Source organism: Pelodiscus sinensis, chromosome 11 (assembly GCF_049634645.1).
Source record: "Pelodiscus sinensis isolate JC-2024 chromosome 11, ASM4963464v1, whole genome shotgun sequence".
Classification (NCBI taxonomy): domain Eukaryota; kingdom Metazoa; phylum Chordata; order Testudines; family Trionychidae; genus Pelodiscus; species Pelodiscus sinensis.
The window spans coordinates 38,110,001-38,128,808 of NC_134721.1; the positions used below are offsets into that span (position 1 = coordinate 38,110,001).

Below are 18,808 nucleotides of genomic sequence, written 5' to 3' on the forward strand. Positions count from 1 at the left end.
TCAAGGAATCCATTTTGAAGCACTTGGAAGAGGGGAAAGTAATCAGGAATAGTCAGCATGGATTCATGAAGGGCAGGTCATGCCTGACCAATCTGATTAGCTTCTATGATGAGGTACCTGGCTCTGTGGATATGGGGAAGTCAGTCAAGGCTTTTGATATGGTCTCCCACAATATTCTTGACAGCAAGTTAAGGGAATGTGGATGGGATAAATGGACGGTAAGATGGATAGAAAGCTCACTGGAAGATCGGGCCCAGCGGGTAGTGATCAATGGCTCATTGTCAGGATGGTGGTCGGTTTCTAGCAGAGTGCCCAAAGTTCGGTTCTGGGAATGGTTTTGTTTCACATCTTTACTAATGACCATGATGAGGGGATGGATTGCTCCCTCAGCAAGTTTGTGGATGACACTAAGCTAGGGGGAGATGTAGACATTCCTGGATGACAGGGATAGAGTCCAGAGTGACTTAGACAAATTGGAAGACTGGGCCACAACAAATCTGATGAGGTTCAACAAGGACAAATGTAGAGTTCTGTACTTGGGACGGAAGAATCCCAAGCATTGTTACAGGCTGGGGACTGAATGGCTAAGTAGCAGTTCAGCAGAAAATGACCTGGGGATTACAGTGGATGAGATGCTGGATATGAGTCAACAGTGTGCCCTTGTAGCCAAGAAGACTAATGGCATATTAGGTTGCATTAAGAGGAGCATTGCCAGTCGATCCAGAGATGTGATTATTCCTCTTTATTCGGCTCTGATGAGGCCACATATGGGGTATGTCTACACTACCACCCTAGTTCGAACGAGGTGTAACGGTAGTTCGAATTAGAAAGCCTAATTCGAACGACCTACTCCGTGCTGCGTATAGCCGCGGGCACGGAGTCCGAACTACCGGGGATTTACAAATGGCGGCGCCCGGCAAAATGCAAATGAAGCCCGGGATATTTAAATCCTGGGCTTCATTTGCAACTTCAATTGACTACATTAACCACCCTAGTTCGAACTAGGGTGGTAGTGTAGACATACCCATGGAGCATTATGTCTAGTTCTGGGCCCTAATTACAGGAAGGATGTGGATGCATTGGAGAGGGTCCAGCGTAGGGCGACCAAAATGATTAGGGGGCTGGAGCATATGAGCTACGAGGGGAGGCTGAGGGAGTTGGGTCTATTTAGTCTGCAGAAGAGAAGAGTGAGGAGGGATTTGATAGCAGCCTTCAACTTCCTGAAGGGAGGTTCCAAAGAGGATAGAGAGAGGCTGTTCTCAGTAGTGACAGATGGCAGAACAAGGAACAGAGGTCTCAAATTGCAGTGGGAGAGGTCCAGATTGAATATTAAGAAAAACTATTTCACTGGGAGGGTGGTGAAGCACTGGAATGGGTTACCTAGGGAAGTAGTGGAGTTTCCATCTCTAGAGGTGTTTAAGTCTTGGCTTTACAAAGCCCTGTCTGGGTTGATTTAATTGGGATTGGTCCTGCTTTGGGCAGGGTGCTGGAGTTGATGGCCTTCTGAGGTCTCTTCCAGCTCTTTGGTTCTATGATTCTATGATCTCAGTCATTTAAAATGAGCAAAAGTGAATGCAAAATGAGGACTTAAATGGCACAAGACACAGCTATCACAATGTCACTGCTATCACTGTGCTGGTAACCTCTAACTTAATTGGCAGCTTACTCATATTTCTTACAAGTATCTTTGTACACCTCTGCCACTCTACCTCTCACAAGCGGGAAGAGTTTCCCAATGAAATTTGGAAAGCCATTGTGACATCCTCTACAACCCTCCCTGAAAGTCTACCTCTTCAGAGTGATGCCTACAAATCACTATTGTCTGGTAGGCACTTCTGACCAGTACAACCTCTCAAACATTTATGCATCTTCACTCTCTATAACTGCCTTTTGTTCCCTGTCCCAGTTTGTCTGTGTATTTATGTGTTGCATCTTGTCATCAGCTTAGTTTGACAGCTCTTGGGATCAGGGAAAGTTTTTGTTGGTATAGTGTCTTGCCCAATGAAGGCCTGAATGTAGGCACTGCCACCGTATATAATGAAAAGTCAACCACATACACTACAAACTAATGGAGTACTTAAATATTGAAATATATTTTAGTTCAGCATATCAGCCCCTTCACAGATTCTGAAATCTTTAGCTCGCAGACACTAAAACAGCCTTTTAGAACAACCAGAAAAATCTACTGTCAGTCTCCAGTGATCAAATCAGAGGACAAGACACACTGATTTCTAATGAGTACAGGACCTCTAAAGACCCCATCCTTCATGTGTTGAATAGTACAATAAAACTCTGACATTTTCCCAAGATCTCCCTACAGAACAATGATGACCATATGCCACATACAAGAGAGATGAAACATGTAAGATGGTGAGATTCCTGAAAAGATAAAACAGAGGCCCAAACTGCGAGAGGCTCTCAATATCTGCAATTATTTTTTTATCAAGACTCAAATCCTCTCATCATTTGACCCCAGCAACAGGAAAAAGTTTAGTTAGCTCTCTCAGCACAGACATGTCCATTTAGTTTTATGAAAGCAATAGCTTCAACATACCTGCTCTGAGCAGGACTTACATTTACATTAAGCTAAAAAATCATGCCTGGAATGACAAGAGAGACAGCATTTTTTAAAAAATCTTAAACAAAGAAAAATGTGATTTGGATTGAATAGCTCACCAGAAAGTGGACCTATACTCACATTTCTGCAAATACACTATCTCTGACTGTATTTTGGGTGACAGCTTTTAAAATCAAATTAATGTGTACTTTGACCACACCAGGCAGTTCAGTTTATACATGCAAATAGACAAATTTTATTTCATTTGCCTAAAAAAGGCTCAGTCTATAAAAGTTTCAGTATATATTGTTACTATTGGACTGAAAAAAGCACTATTTGCCCTTTCAAATGATATGAACATCGGAGCAGCAGAAATCAGAATTTTGCAGCCACTTAATCCTCCCAGCATAGTGGAATCTACAGTCCCATTAGAAATCTGCTCTTTTCAAAATGTCCTCCTTTACCCAGAGAGTTAAATTCATCCTCCGCTGAATTTGGAATGAAGAGAGACCATTAATCCCACCATTATAGTGACTTATATTTCAAGAATTCAGGTCCCAATCCTGCAAAGTTTGTATACATGAGTAATTTTAAAAACAGTAGTTTCACGGAAGCCACTGAAAACTATTTGTGCCAGCAAAGTTACAAGTGTACAGCTCGGATCCTGAATCATACTGATTAAATGATATCGGAGTTTCAATGTACTATGGGGCCCTGGATTTTGGGACTTGGCAGGGCAATAATCATCTCTCCAATAATCAACTGTATCTTTTCTAATTTATAGAAAAAATAATATATGAAAGCATTTCCATTCTTAAAGTAACAAATAATAAAATGTGTTCTTTTTTAACCTCCTACTCTCATTTGGAGGACTTCAACAGTCTTTAACAGCTCATGGTCATTTAAGTATTACTAATGCTCCGAAAACTGGATTTACTGCAAAAGCCTACTTACCAGAATTTTTGTAGTATAAGCACTGTTGATGGCAATTGCATTAACCAGCACATCGAGAGTTTTGCCTGATATAGAATCTGGGTCAGGGATCTCTTTGTAGTGGACATCACCAATGTAGGCTTGTACTACTGTCATCCTGTTGGTTGTTAGTGTCCCTGTTTTGTCAGAGCAGATGGCCGTAGCATTACCCATTGTCTCACAAGCATCTAAGTGACGGACCAGATTGTTATCTTTCATCATTTTCTGGTGGAAAGCAAAATAAGAAGTCTTCAAAAATTTGCTTTGACAGATTTTTAAAATCTCTCAGTATACTAAAAATATCGAGAGTTGGCTGTGACTATTAGAGTGTACTGTTTGTTTACCAATGTGTCAATGTAAAGAGCAGGTAGTAGTCAAGCCTGAAAAAGCTTGCCAATTTTCCTTTTACACTAAGAATTTGCAGTGAATCCACTGTAAGGAATTGCTTGAACTCAGACAGAACTATATTTAGCTATAAGTTAGCTAAAACAACAGTCTATTTTTAAACAATGATTACTGTGAAACATTAAGTGCTGATGTAATGTCATACAGTTTTTTTAAAACTTCTAGACAGGCTTTTGTTTTCCTTCATCCAAGAACCCTAATAGTGGAAATTTAACAATTAGTAATTAACTGTTTAAAAATAAAGTTCTTGCTAGATCAAAATTTCCAAAATCAAAACAGTGCAAATAGAAGCTAAATGACACCAGCAAGCATCAGCTGAATCCAGAGCTATCTATGTAAATCAATGAATATTCATTTATTTTAATATTGATCTGAACTGTAGTACTCTGGAAATTATCCATTTTGATTAACTCTTTATTTAGGTGCTTTAGACCTTTTTAAAGTATTCCAAATCCCAGTATTATTAGAGTTTTAAGGTAAAACTATGTGAACTTGCATCATAAAAAGCAGTCCTATCAGTGGGACCTGCATCTTGCAAAACTCTACTACTGTGGAATATTCCAGGCTAGGGCTGTGATTTTTACCCTTATTGTATTATCATTAGTTTGGGCCAATCTATCAAACTCTTACTCAGAGTAGACCTTCAATCTAAAATGCATCCCCACTTACAGTGTTCTCTATAAGTTGTGTCCTTATGCAGCCACGCAGGAGAGATTCAAATGCCACCCAGCTGATTAGCAGAGCACCTACACCCGGGTTTTTTGTTTCTACTGGTGGTGCATATTAACCCATTCCTTGGTGCACATAAAATATTTATTCTGCACATGAATGGAAAAACTCTGCATATGGATGGGAAAAATTAGGGGGGACATTGTACTGAAGTCAGTATTCATGGAGCATAGTATCAAAATCTGGACCTATATGTGACTATATATTTATGCAACTGATTTAAAAGGTGATTGCAATGTTTAATGGTTAACATACAGGTACTGAGACTTTAGGCACCTGGATTCTACTTCCAACTTTGCTACTGCCTGGCTGTGTAACTGTGCAAATCACTTCACATCTTCATGTTCTCTGTGCCTCAGTTTATTGCTATGTAAAAAGAAGGTAATGGCACTGCTTACCTTTGTAAAGTGATTTGAGATTCTCAGCTGTAGGTTTTTTATATACACAATTATTACTAGATTAGCTTTCTAATATAATCAGTCATGTACTCCCAAAGCTACAAAAACCAGGGTCCTCATTATAATTCCCTTAAATTACCTAATGAAATCATTTATACTAGCTATGGGCAATTATAACAGTATTTAATAATACAAACACAAATGTGGAAACCTCATGTCTTAATGTAGAGAATTGCTGAAGAAAACAAATACTTTTCCAAATCTATATTGATGCAGCAGGGAATAGGAAGATAAGCAGATATTTTACACCAAAAAATGGTGTTTCTCCCATTAATAAACATTCGCAGTGAATTTCTGGGAGACTGTCTTCTATAAGAAAATGTCTTTAGTGTTAGTTTATTATATTCTTCTACAATGTACATTTACAGAAATGTCAATGAATATATTCTGTTGGAATTTTTACTCTGAAGTGTCTTCAATTTGTTTAAAGCAGCTTCCTTCACAGTGCACGTTTTGTTTACTCTGGTAGGTTACCAGCTTTCTACCACGTGCATAAAAATTAAACAGCGAGTCCACTACTAAATTTAAAACTACTGAGAATTGGTGGAAAGAGCAGTTTGAAGTGCTACTTACTTTAACAGAATAAGCTAGAGAAATTGTGACAGCAAGTGGAAGTCCTTCAGGAACAGCGACCACGAGAACAGTAACACCGATGATGAAGAACTTGACAAAATATTGAACATAGACAGGAGTGCACTCAGGCAGCCACTGCTTCTTGCTGACAACAAAAGTGTCAATAGCAAAGTACAGTACCAAAATTATGACAGTAATGGCAGACATCACCAAACCTGAAAACACAAAAGTAATTTAACTACGGGGAGCAACAATCATGAAACAAAAGCATTTGTAATGTGAATCCAAACAGCAGTGAAAGTAACTTCACATTTCTTACAGATACTGTCCAATTGCAACCCAGGTCCCTGCTAGTTCTTTATATAGCTCCCTGATGGCTTTTGCTGCAGGTCAGTCATCTATTGCCGTACCTGCGCACCCAGGCACACCCACTTACTGTCACCTCTGAACTCAACACTTGTGTCTAATGTGATTTGAACTTATTCTCTTAGGTCACAGGGAAAAACCCATTGATATTAAATTAATGGTGAATCACATACATATAAGATCAGGAGAACATAGTCCATAAATTAAGTTTTAAATTGAGCTTTTGGATTATTTGTTGCATTACTCTGAATGAAAGAGAATTGAACTCTACATTACATCTGTGTGTTATCACATTTTTAAACTATCTTTAGGGGTGCGTTTCCACAGCACCCTGCACTTGAAATAAGATACGCAATTTGCACTATGCAAATTGCAAATCTTATTTAGAAACTATTTCAAAATAGCTTTCTTTGAAACTTGGTGAGTCTACACAATGCCAAATTTGAAAATAATGTGCTATTTGAGCCATCCCTTATCCCTTGTGCAATGAGGTTTACCAGGATGGCGAAATAGCATGCCCATTATTTCAAAAAATATTTGTGTAGATTTGGGGTAGCTATTTTGGGATACCTCCAGTATCCCAAAATAGCTGTGCAGTGTAGACATACCCTAGTATTTTAAACACCTCTAGCCTTATGGATCAGCCTTGGGGAAGCTATATCTTTAAGCTTAATTTAATAAAAGATTTCCTATTTCTTACTAAATCTTCCTTTTTCAATTTCCAAGATGTTACTAATACTTCCCAAATGCAAATTTATACGAAATGGTGAACAATACTATTCCCGCTCAGATATTTATATACCATTTGTTTCCACATGTTTCTTTTTTATAAAAGCACATCTTAATAAATCTCAGAAAAAGGATCTGTTGTCTTTGATTTTTAACATGGCTTGTAGAAAAATAATCTGTTGAACTATTGGCTGGGCAAGATTGCAAAAGCAAAAATGCATCTGACTATAATAACAAGAATTTATATGCTTTATTGAAATAAAAAAAATAAATAAATGTTTCAAACTGGTGTTTTGTTCCCAAATAGCAAGCATTTGGCCATGATGCACAATATTGTACAGAAACATGACATCTCATAAGCAGTAGGAAATCTTACCACCAAACAGCTGCATTTACAGTTTCATTCAGATTTATTGGCCATATCTTTGTCACTCTTTTAGGTATGCAAAAACTATGAAGCTTTCTGGTCATTTGGAATTGTTATAATTCTGAAAAGATTCAGCGCTCATAGAATGTTACTGTTCTAAAACCCAGGTAAATTATAATTGATGTCCATATGAATATGTTTGCCTTAGATTTAGGAAGGATTGTAAATTGCATTTTTTGCTCACTAATCAGGATTATGTGATGTGCCCAAGAAACCAATCAGCATACATTATTCTAACTTGTATCAGACCGGTATGCTTAATAACATGGCAAATTTTAAATAGATTACAATAAATCTTTTAATAACCTTAAACTAATACACAGGTTTAAAACATATAAAATATTTTAGAGCAACGGTATAATCTTCTAACTAAGGCCCCCTCTTCTCCACTAAGGATCTTTTTTTGCTTCCTTCTTCTTGCTATAGCACTGAAGAAAGTGGACTAAGTCATAGATGTCTAGTTAGCAATTTATTAGGTGCAAGAGCATCGTATGTTTTTGAAAATTCAAAATTACGCACATCTGGCTTTGGTTGTGATAAGATAAACCTTGATTTTGTTTTGTTTATCCTTCCAATAGAGCTGGTGCAATTTCATCAACAGTTCCCATATCCATCAGTGGAAAGGGGCAATTGGAGACATTTTTTATTTGAAGGTTTATCATGATATTTGGACCTCTTAACAGAACTTCACATGAAGTATGCAGTGTAGGCAGTGATCATGTCCGGCCAAAAATATTAAAGGGACAAGGTGGGTGAGGTAATATTTTTTATTGGATCACCTTCTGTTGGTAAGAAAGTGAAATTTTTGAGCCACAGAGAGCTCTTCAGTTCAGGGAAAGGTACTCTGAGCCTCACAGCTAATGGAAGGCGGGAAAGATTGTTTAGCATAAGTAGCTAGCACATACTCTAAGGGACCATTCTAAGAGTGGCCTGAGAAGAGCTTGTGTAGCTTGAAAGCTTGGACTACTCTACACTACAGACCAGTATCAATTTTAAAAAAATGCCCCCCCTCCCTACCGAGTGATGTTGTTTTACTGATGTATCTGCCCATGCAGACAGGGAGAGCTTCAGAAGCTGACATAGAAACTGCCTCTAGCTCTTTCCTATCAGCTTAGAGCATTTTCATTAAACGCTGCAGCTGTGCTGATGCAGCATTTTAAGTATAGACTTGCTCTGTGTCTCACACCAACCGAAGTTGGTGTATATAAGATATATATTACCTCACTCACTTTGTCACTCTGTGCATGAAGAAAACCATTTGAGAAAGCAATCATTATTTATAATATTAATGTTAGCCAGAAAGAGTACTATATCTGTGTTTTAATATAAACCCAGTTTACAATGGGCCTTGGAGAAAATCTTGTTCCTCACACTGTTTGCTTCTCTTTAACTTGCTAGCATGGCAAAGTGGTTATTTTCTTTTATAACCATAACGTTTATTAAATAATCAGCCATATTTTCAAAATTAACATTACCATCATTTGGAATATAAATGTCAAGATAGATTCAATGATTCTCTGGAGTCTCTGAAAGATTTAGTCAGCTATGGCCAAATAACTCCTGCCTTCATCGTTCCATTGTAAAGCATTTCCAAATTTGAATCAGAGAATCCAAAGAGCATCTAATTTCCATCTATAAGAAATCAAGTCAAATTGTTCGTAATGTTCTGACAAAAATCAGACTCCGGACCCTATGGGGCAGACGCATACAATTAGGGCAATGAAATAGACTGACTGAATTGCTTTAGTCACATGACATATCCCAATAAATGAACCTTTCCTGGAAATACACAACAGAGACTAACAATATAAAATCTGAATATATCAAGTCAGAGCAAGGAAATTGTCATTCGTGGAAAAAATGGGAGTGATAGATAGATCATGAAATCCAAACTAAGAGTGATGCTATCATCATCAGGTTTGTTTTCCATCCTTTCTTTTGAAGGAATGAAATCGAACGGTGTCAGACTTGATAAAGTTGGCTACTGCGGGGGACAAAGAACTGGGAATGAAATGACACCAGTATTCATAGAGGGAGAAAAGAATCTGGCTCCAAGCCTGAGTCTATATTATAGATTATGAATGAACATTCTCAGGAGTCCTGAGGGGCCAGGAAAGTAAATATCTTGTAATTACTGCACTTCTCTTTTGTTCAAATATTCACAAGGACCAGAGTTGCTTAAAGCTTCTAGTTTCTCAGTTTTCAGAGTATGCATAAAAAAGATCTTTGGCATAGAATTCTAAAGTTCTGTGATAATTACTTTCTAATATTGTTCATAAAACACTATCTGTTTTCACAGTAATTTCCTATGAAATCCTATGATGTGATCCTCATAGCATGGCTACCAAGTCAGTTAGACACCCATACCTGCTTTGCCTATTTGGACAGCCAATTTGGTCAGCTTGCCCTGGAGGACAGATTTCTCTTTCTTGTGCATGTTTGCTTTCTTCTTGTCTTTGTCATCTCCCTCTCCCCCTTCTGCACTCTTCAGTGGCTGCATCTCCATGGCAGCTGCTCCATCCTGCTGCTTGGCTAACAATGCAAAAGAAAACTGTTACTCTGGAATTTTTATCCAACATAATTTCTACCCTTTTATTTAAAGAAAAAATCTCTTTGACGTTGTTCATTCATTTTAAATTAAACTTGTAACAGTCCCAATATGTTCTGCTAGTAACATGGATGATTACTTATGAATGTACACAGTACCCTGATCCTTCAGCTGGCGGGCCACAAGAGTTTTGCTCATCTTCACAAGAGTCTGCTCCTTTGAAGGATCAAGTTCTGAGACTAAAATTTATGGGACATATAACGTGACTTTGTAGTGCCAGATACATTTAAATAGCATTCAATACATTTTTCCTGTTAATAATATTGTGTGTGAGTGTCTGTGTCTCATAGATATGCCAATTGTTTTACATATGAGAATAACATTACCTTACTACTGGTCTACGTCTAGATTGGCCACAAATTCCGGAAAAGGGATGCAAATCAGGTAAGTCAGCATAGGGAAATCCGCGGGGGAATTAAATATCCCCCGCGGATTTAAATAAACATTTCTGCCGCTTTTTTTACGGCTTGGGGAAAAGCCGGAAAAAAAGCGTCTAGACTGGCGTGATCCTCCAGAATAAAGCTCTTTTCCGGAGGATCTCTTATTCCTACAGCTTTCAAGTAGGAATAAGAGATCCTCTGGAAAAGGGCTTTATTCCGGAGGATCGCGCCAGTCTAGACGCTTTTTTTCCGGCTTTTCCCCAAGCCGTAAAAAAGCGGCAGACATGTTTATTTAAATCCGCGGGGGATATTTAAATCCCCCGCCGATTTCTCTATGCTGACTTACCTGATTTGCATCCCTTTTCCGGAATTTGTGGCCAGTCTAGATGTAGCCCTACAGTATTTTTTAGAAAAAGCGACGAGGAGTCCTGTGGCACCTTATAGACTAACTGAAGTGTAGGAGCATGAGCATAAGCTTTCGTGGGCAAAGACCCACTTCGTCAGATGAATGTAGTGGAAATTTCCAGAGGCAGGAATAAATATGCAGGCCAGGATCAGGCTGGAGATGACGAGGTGGATCCAATCAAGGAGGATGAGGCCCACTTCTAGCAGCTGATCTGGAGGTGTGAATTCCAAGAGAGCAGAAGCTGCTTTTGTAGTTAGCAAGCCATTCACAGTCTTTGTTTAATCCAGAATAGTGATAGAGATGTAGCCGTGTTAGTCTGGTGTAGCTGAAACAAAATACAGGACTATGTAGCACTTTAAAGACTAACAAGATGGTTTATTAGATGATGAGCTTTCGTGGGCCAGACCCACTTCCTCAGATCAAATAATGGAAGAAAATAGTCACAACCATATATACCAAAGGATACAATTTAAAAAAAATTGAGCACACATGAAAAGGACAAATCACATTACAGAACAGAAGGGGAATGGGGGGGGGGGGGGAAGGAAGGTGAATGCCAGTGAGTTAATGATATTAGAGGTGGGGAAGGGGAAATGTCTGTGAGTTAATAGTATTAGAGGTGATAATTGGGGAAGCTATCTTTGTAATGTGTAAGATAGCTGGGGTCTTTGTTAAGTCCAGTGCGGAGGGTGTCGAATTTTAGCATGAATGCCAGTTCATCACCTACAGCTCCCAACTTATACCTGTCCAACACATTATCAATAGATTACAGCCTATACTGGAACAGGACACTAAACTCCAAGAAGCTCTGGGAGACAGACCCATAGTCTCCTATAGACAACTACCTAACGTCAAGATGATTCTTACCAACAACCACAGGACATACCACACTAATACCAATCCTGGTACTTTCCCTTGCAACAAACCCCGCTGCCAGCTTTGTCCACATATTCACTCTGCTGACACCATTATTGGGTCTAACCAAGTGAGTTACAAGATCAAGAATACATATTCCTGCGCCTCCAGAAATATAATCTATGCTATCATGTGCCAAAAGTGTCCGTCTGCTATGTACATTGGACAAACGTCTCAGACCCTTCGCCAAAGAATAAATGCCCACAAAACAGACATTAGACAGGATCACAAAGAAAAAACAGTTGCTTGTCATTTCAACCAGAAAGGACACAGTCTCAATGACCTGCTAACCTGCATCCTACTTCAGAAGACATTCAAATCTGCACTTGAAAGAGAATCCTCTGAACTGGCATTCATGCTAAAATTCGACACCCTCCGCGCACTGGACTTAACAAAGACCCCAGCTATCTTACACATTACAAAGATAGCTTCCCCAATTATCACCTCTAATACGATTAACTCACAGACATTTCCCCTTCCCCACCTCTAATATCATTAACTCACTGGCATTCACCTTCCTTCCCCATCCCCCTTCTGTTCTGTAATGTGATTTGTCCTTTTCATGTGTGCTCAATTTTTTTAAAATTGTATCCTTTGGTATATATGGTTGTGACTATTTTCTTCCATTATTTGATCTGAGGAAGTGGGTCTGGCCCACGAAAGCTCATCATCTAATAAACCATCTTGTTAGTCTTTAAAGTGCTACATAGTCCTGTATTTTGTTTGTTTAATCCAGAGTTGATTGTGTCAAACTTAAAGATGAACTGTAGCTCAGCAGTTTCTCTTTGAAGTCTGGTCCTGAAGTTTTTTTGCTGAGCTACAGAGAAACTGTTTTTTTTGCTGAGAAACTGCTGAGGTTGATCTGAGGAAGTGGGTATGGCCCACGAAAGCTCATCATCTAATAAACCATCTTGTTAGTCTTTAAAGTGCTACATTGTCCTGCATTTTGCTGAGCTACAGTTCATCTTTAAGTTTGACACAATCAACTCTGGATTAAACAAAGACTGTGAATGGCTCGCTAACTACAAAAGCAGCTTCTGCTCTCTTGGAATTCACACCTCCAGATCAGCTGCTAGAAGTGGGCCTCATCCTCCTTGATTGGATCCACCTCGTCATCTCCAGCCTGATCCTGGCCTGCATATTTATTCCTGCCTCTGGAAATTTCCACTACATGCATCTGACGAAGTGGGTCTTTGCCCACGAAAGCTTATGCTCATGCTCCTACACTTCAGTTAGTCTATAAGGTGCCACAAGACTCCTCGTCGCTTTTGCAGATTCAGACTAACACGGCTACCCCTCTGATACGAGTATTTTTTAGATAATTTGAGGGTATGAAACATTTCAGCATCTCACTGCTCACTGTGCTTTCTAGTACAACTGAAAAGCATCTTTGCAGTCATGTATCCCCAAAATCTTTATGAATAAAATTGAAAGAAATAAAAACATTCCCTTCCTTCAGGACAGATGGACTTTTGTGGTACTGGCACAGGACAGGAATACTGCAGGGAGTATACCTTACCTAATATGTAAGGGTGCGTCTACACAGCAGCCTTATTTCGGAATAATGGCCATTATTCTGAAATAAAAATGCGAGCGTCTACACAGCAATTCTGTTATTTCAAAATAATTTCAAAATAACGGACGGCTTAGTCCAACTTCTGTAAATCTCATTCCACAAGAAATAATGCCTATTCCAAAATAGCTATTTCGGAATAACAGTAGTGTGGATGAGTGCTCCACTGCTGCTATTTTGAAATAGCTCCTCCCCAGGGCCATTCAATTACTAATTACTCTCCAGGGCCTCCTGAGGCTCTGTCTATATCAAGGTAGCACATCCACATTAAGGAAGCCTCCCTCCGACTAATTTTGAGGCTTCCCTGTAGTGTAGACCTGCTATTTCGAAATAAGCTATTTTGGAGTATTTCTTCTGGAATAGCTTATTTAAAAATAAGCGTGCAGTGTAGATGTACCCTAAGGCAACAATACTGTTATAGCAAAACTGTGAATCCTTTAAGGGCAACCACTTTCCTGTGTGTGGTCAGTGTTGTAAATAGAATAATTACATGAACTGGAATGAAGTGAGATAGAAAATAATTCTGCTCTTCTTTGACATACATCATCATTTGTGACGAGGAGTCCTGTGGCACCTTATAGACTAACTGAAGTGTAGGAGCATAAGCTTTCGTGGGCAAAGACCCACTTCGTCAGATGCATGTAGTGGAAATTTCCAGAGGCAGGAATAAATATGCAGGCCAGGATCAGGCTGGAGATGACGAGGTGGATCCAATCAAGGAGGATGAGGCCCACTTCTAGCAGCTGATCTGGAGGTCAGCTGCTAGAAGTGGGCCTCATCCTCCTTGATTGGATCCACCTCGTCATCTCCAGCCTGATCCTGGCCTGCATATTTATTCCTGCCTCTGGAAATTTCCACTACATGCATCTGACGAAGTGGGTCTTTGCCCACGAAAGCTTATGCTCCTACACTTCAGTTAGTCTATAAGGTGCCACAGGACTCCTCGTCGCTTTTGCAGATTCAGACTAACACGGCTACCCCTCTGATACTTATCATTTGTATGAAACCATATTAATTCAATTAGGGAGAAACTTTACATCTCCCAACTTTAAGCCATTTTTCCTGAACTGTGCCTCTATTTATTTGTCATCTAGGTTAACCTCACCAGTTGCTAGTCCATCTCACAGTTTGCAGGAATGCATTTAAATAATTCTCAGATGAAAAAATCAGATTTTTACAGAACTTAGTTTATTTACTTGGCAAGTTCTGAAGTAAACATGGTATAATGAAAAAAAAATTAAAAAGTTGTAATTATATCTTCCAAAGAGGAAGAAAAATATTTACATTCATCTCTTCCTAAGAGTATGCAGTATATTGGAAACCACTAACACATTTTAATTTTCTTACTCAACAATACTCATGTATTTCTGTTTAATACTATGATCCAGGTCAATTTACAGTATAGATTTGCTTTTATTGCTACAATATAGTGTTATTTACCTTCTTCCTGCAAATAAAAATGTTTATATGTTGTCATTAGCCAGACAAAGCAGACAAGACTTAAGTAAAAATAGGATTTGGAAATTCATTAGCAATAAATAGCATGTCTAGATTTGTGTAACATGCACAAGAAAAAATGAATTCAGAATGAGCTTTGAAACACACACATCTTATATATAATGGTGTATTTGAAAAAACTTTGATTTTTTAATCTGTTCAAATTCTGCTGTGACAATTCTATAAACTATAATTTATTTTATTTTTACATTTCCAATCATTCTCTCCCCTGCTTCACACGTCAACTTTTTTTCTCATATTTTGTAAATCCATTTTGTATGTTCAAATAAATAAGATATTTTCGTCATATATGCTCAAATTTTTATTTTATTTGCCAAATGGAATCTAATTACATGCTAACATAAAAATCCACAACCTGCTTAATATGAAAGAAGATTACCTTTATTCTGGCTGTTCTCCATATTCCCATCCTGCATTTTGCCTATATGATGAAGAATTTTAACAGACAACAAAGAGCAGACAATAAACAGTCATCACACTGACAGAACACCACAATGGGAATTTAAATAAAAAAACGCAGATGAAAATAATGATTGTGTTTCATATATACATTTATGATTAACAGGCATTAACATCATATTTTTATTTAAATGTATGAAAAAACTTAGTTGTACAAACTCAAAGATCTGCAACCAACTCCAACGTTCTAACAGCTAAAATAACACCAGTCTTGTTTTCTTACTGAAATAAAAACAGCGATTCATATTTTTTTTTAATTAATTTTCTTGGGAAAAATATAATGAAACATTTAGTATTAGCTAAAACTCACGTAGTATTCTCAAACTACAGTTTCATCAAGATATGATTTAGTACATGGTTTTACAAATAACATTAATTCTATTATTTTATTTTGATTGAAACAAGTTATATTAATATTAACAACAGCCTTTGTTTTAAAATCATCATACTGGAGTTACACATCTTGGAAAAGTGATATTGCTCACTCTTTGTAACCGTGAATGTGAGCTGACTAATGCAGACACTTTGGCAGCCTAAATCATGACTGTCCAGTTTCAAGTTGCATACAAGTCTTGGAAAGGGGATGCCATGTGTATCTTCTACACATACATTGCTCATATGGAAAAGGACAAACACATTTGAGTCTGTATACATACTTCCTCATATTTTGTTTGCCCTTTTGGTCCATTCTTCATGTTAAATAGACAGTGTTTAAATAAAATTAAAAGAACAGAAAAGTAAACACAGTTCTTATATCAGAACTGCACTAATAGACTATGATTTCTGACACATTTAGAGAGATTAGAATACAATATAAACATGAGAGAAAGAACATTGCTATGCTTTGATGTTCTTTATATACCTACATTTGGATTTACAATACAGTCTCTTTCTTTCTCTCTCACAATTCAACAATCCTTGCATCAATACCTTGTCTATATTTAAAAAAAACTGTTTTTTACTTGGCAGCAAGAAATGTTTTTAAACTGCAGTAATTATTATTAATTCTGAAAGCACGATAATTTATAAGATCATTGAAATGTATGTTGTTCAGTTTACTTTGGTAATTTTTGGATGATGTAACAATCTATTCCCACATTAGAAACAATGCAAATTGAAAAATATATTAAAACCAAAAGGGATAGTTATGTTCAAAAGACCAATTCTTTTAACGAAACATGCATTAATTGACTTTGAACATTTTTTTTTAAAGTCAATTAGTTACTATCGATAGTGCATTGTTGAATGTAACGTCCTACTGTCTTAGAAAAGCGTATCACTGGACTGGCTTTAATATATATGGCAAAAGACACCAAATATTCCTGAACATATTGATTTCTGATCTGAGGGAAAGCCTTTTTTGGAGTTAAAGTCTTAATTTAGGGCAGACAAGTCTATTTTTTAAAAAGGTAAAACATCTTATTGAAGGCCTTCTAACATTTACCTTCTAATAGTTAACATTTTCTCATACCAAGAGCATTAAGGCTTCCAAAAGTGGTATAAATCACAAATACCACAGTATGTAGGTCTAAGAACTTAATTCAACTATGCAGTGTTGCTGTACAGGTTGAACCTCTCTAGTACAGTAAGTACTCTCTGGTCCTGCAATTACCATGGTCCATTTTGATTTTACTTAGCTGGATGTCCAATTTTCATGGATGTGTCAAAGTTTCCCCATGGTCCCATGTTGACGGACCGTCCCCCCATGCTTTATGAAATGGACTTATGGACATGAATATACATAATTCAAAGGTGCTTGGAGCGAATTATTTCATGTAACCCATCAATCTTCATGTCATGATCCACTGGTTCTGTTTATCTTTGATGTATGTATCATTTTTGAGTGTAAAATTAGACATATGGAATGGGGAATACTTTGTAGGTTTCAAATGTGTGAATGAGAGACATGGAGGGTGTTATCCTCAATGTCTTGATGAGCAACTGTTAAACAATTTCTTTTGACCTTCAGTCTGAGCAGTGGTTGGTAGGGAGTGGCCTCAATTCTTTAACAAAAAGAATCGGAAGCAGAGGCCTAAGTCTTTTGGCTGGGCTGTAACTGAAGAAAAGGAGCTGAAGATCCCAGGGAGAAAGCTCTGGAATGGGCAGCTGGAAAACAGGCTTTCGGGTGAGTTTGAAGAGTTTGTACTGAGGTTTCAGTGTCGAGTTAGCCAAATGTTTTTGTTTCTTTTGATTTGTAACCTACTTTGCTCTGCATGTTCTTGCTTATTACCCCTTAAATCCTACTGCTTCTTAAATAAAATCATTTTTATTTTCTATCAAACCCAGTGTAAGGAATTGTTACCTGGGGGAGCAACCAGTACATTCCCCTTCTCGTTGGTAAAGGGGGCTTACTTAATTCTTTGGGGTTCAATCCCATCTGGAGAGTGTTATCCCAGGAAGCTGGGCCCTAACCTGCATTCTCCTCGGACCTGAAGATGTTCAGTGTCTGTACTGCTTCTCGGTGAGATCTCAGCTCATGGCCTTGGTGGGGGAGACCAGCGGAGCTGGCCCAGCAGGATCTGGTGGTGAGAAACCCCAGAAAGTGAAAAGGAGAGTGACAGTGGCCGTGGTAGCATCCTGGGAGGCACCCCCAAGGGGTGATCTGTGACCGCACCCTGTCACACCCATAACATTTGTTTACAGCCACCAGTCCCGGCTCCCAGTGATCTGTGCTGTTATTTAGTTCTAATTTACCCCTACACGTCTTCTCAGAGCTCAGTAAGCAGTGGAAGTGTTGTCATGCTGCTAGACAATACTGACTTCCCATGGTCCGTCAAATTCTCTGGTTTGGCACCGGTCCCAAGAGTGCTGAGCTAAAGAGATTCAACCTGTAGCTGTGCTGGTCCCAAGATATTAAAAAGGATTAAAGAAGCGGCCTGCATTAGTGTCAAAGCTTGTCTCTCTCATCAACATAATTTGGTCCAATAAAAGATGTTACCTCACCTCCTTGTTTCTCTATTATACACAATACCTATTTCATAATTAGGAATATAAGAATTACCACATTGGATCAAACCAATGGTTCATCTAATCTGACAGTCAGTTCATGAAAATAACCTATATAAGATGTTTTGAAGCAAGGCATAAAACCCACATAATGGACAACTACTGGCAACAACATGAACAAACCTATGTGGGAAGTACCTTCCTCTTTCTGGCAGTTATAGGTTGATTTATATCCTGAAACAAGAGGGTTGCTATCCCAGTTAAATGTTTAGCCTAGCTAGTCTAACTATAAATATTCTTACTACTGATGTAGAATGAATGAGTAATTCTTTCTTGAATCATTCTAAATATTTTGTCTTGAAATTATCATGTGGCAGTAAGTTCCAAAGCTTAATTATGCATTGTATCGAAAAGTTTCTTTTTGTCTTTCTGACATGTTTGCCTGTGAACTACACTGTTTGACTTCTTTTGACTCTTTGCATTACGAAAAAGTAAATTAAAGCACTTCTCTTGAACATTCATTATTTTATATATTATTTTATATTTTTCTTCTATTTTCACTCTAAATTAATTTTTTTACTCTTGAGGTCTTCTCACATGCAAGTTTTTCAATACCACTGATAATTTTCATTGCCTCTCTTTGGACTCTTATTTGTGCTAAATCCTTTTTGAGATGAGGTGAATAGAGTTGACGACCAGGTGAGCTCACTGATTCACATTATGGCTTTTCCAGTACTATTCTCTATCACTTTCTTAATATAACCTGACATATTATTGGCTTTTTTGA

The 18,808-nt window shown here is 38.0% G+C and overlaps 1 protein-coding gene across 17 annotated transcripts in view; it reads right to left on the bottom strand.

Annotated features, from left to right (window-relative positions):
• LOC102448489 (plasma membrane calcium-transporting ATPase 2) overlaps nt 1–18,808 on the bottom strand; it is an 858,088-nt gene that overhangs the window by 173,307 nt on the left and 665,973 nt on the right. For all 17 annotated transcript variants that reach the window (XR_012906525.1, XR_012906526.1, XM_075939331.1 and 14 more), the window contains 4 exons: nt 14,996–15,037; nt 9,584–9,748; nt 5,695–5,909; nt 3,512–3,754 (listed from right to left, as the gene is read on the bottom strand). Coding sequence is in view for 15 of the 17 variants with exons in the window: in XM_075939331.1 (XP_075795446.1) it covers nt 3,512–3,754; nt 5,695–5,909; nt 9,584–9,748; nt 14,996–15,037 (665 nt within the window). In the remaining 2 variants the exon portion in view is untranslated. The remainder of the gene's footprint in view (nt 1–3,511; nt 3,755–5,694; nt 5,910–9,583; nt 9,749–14,995; nt 15,038–18,808) is intronic.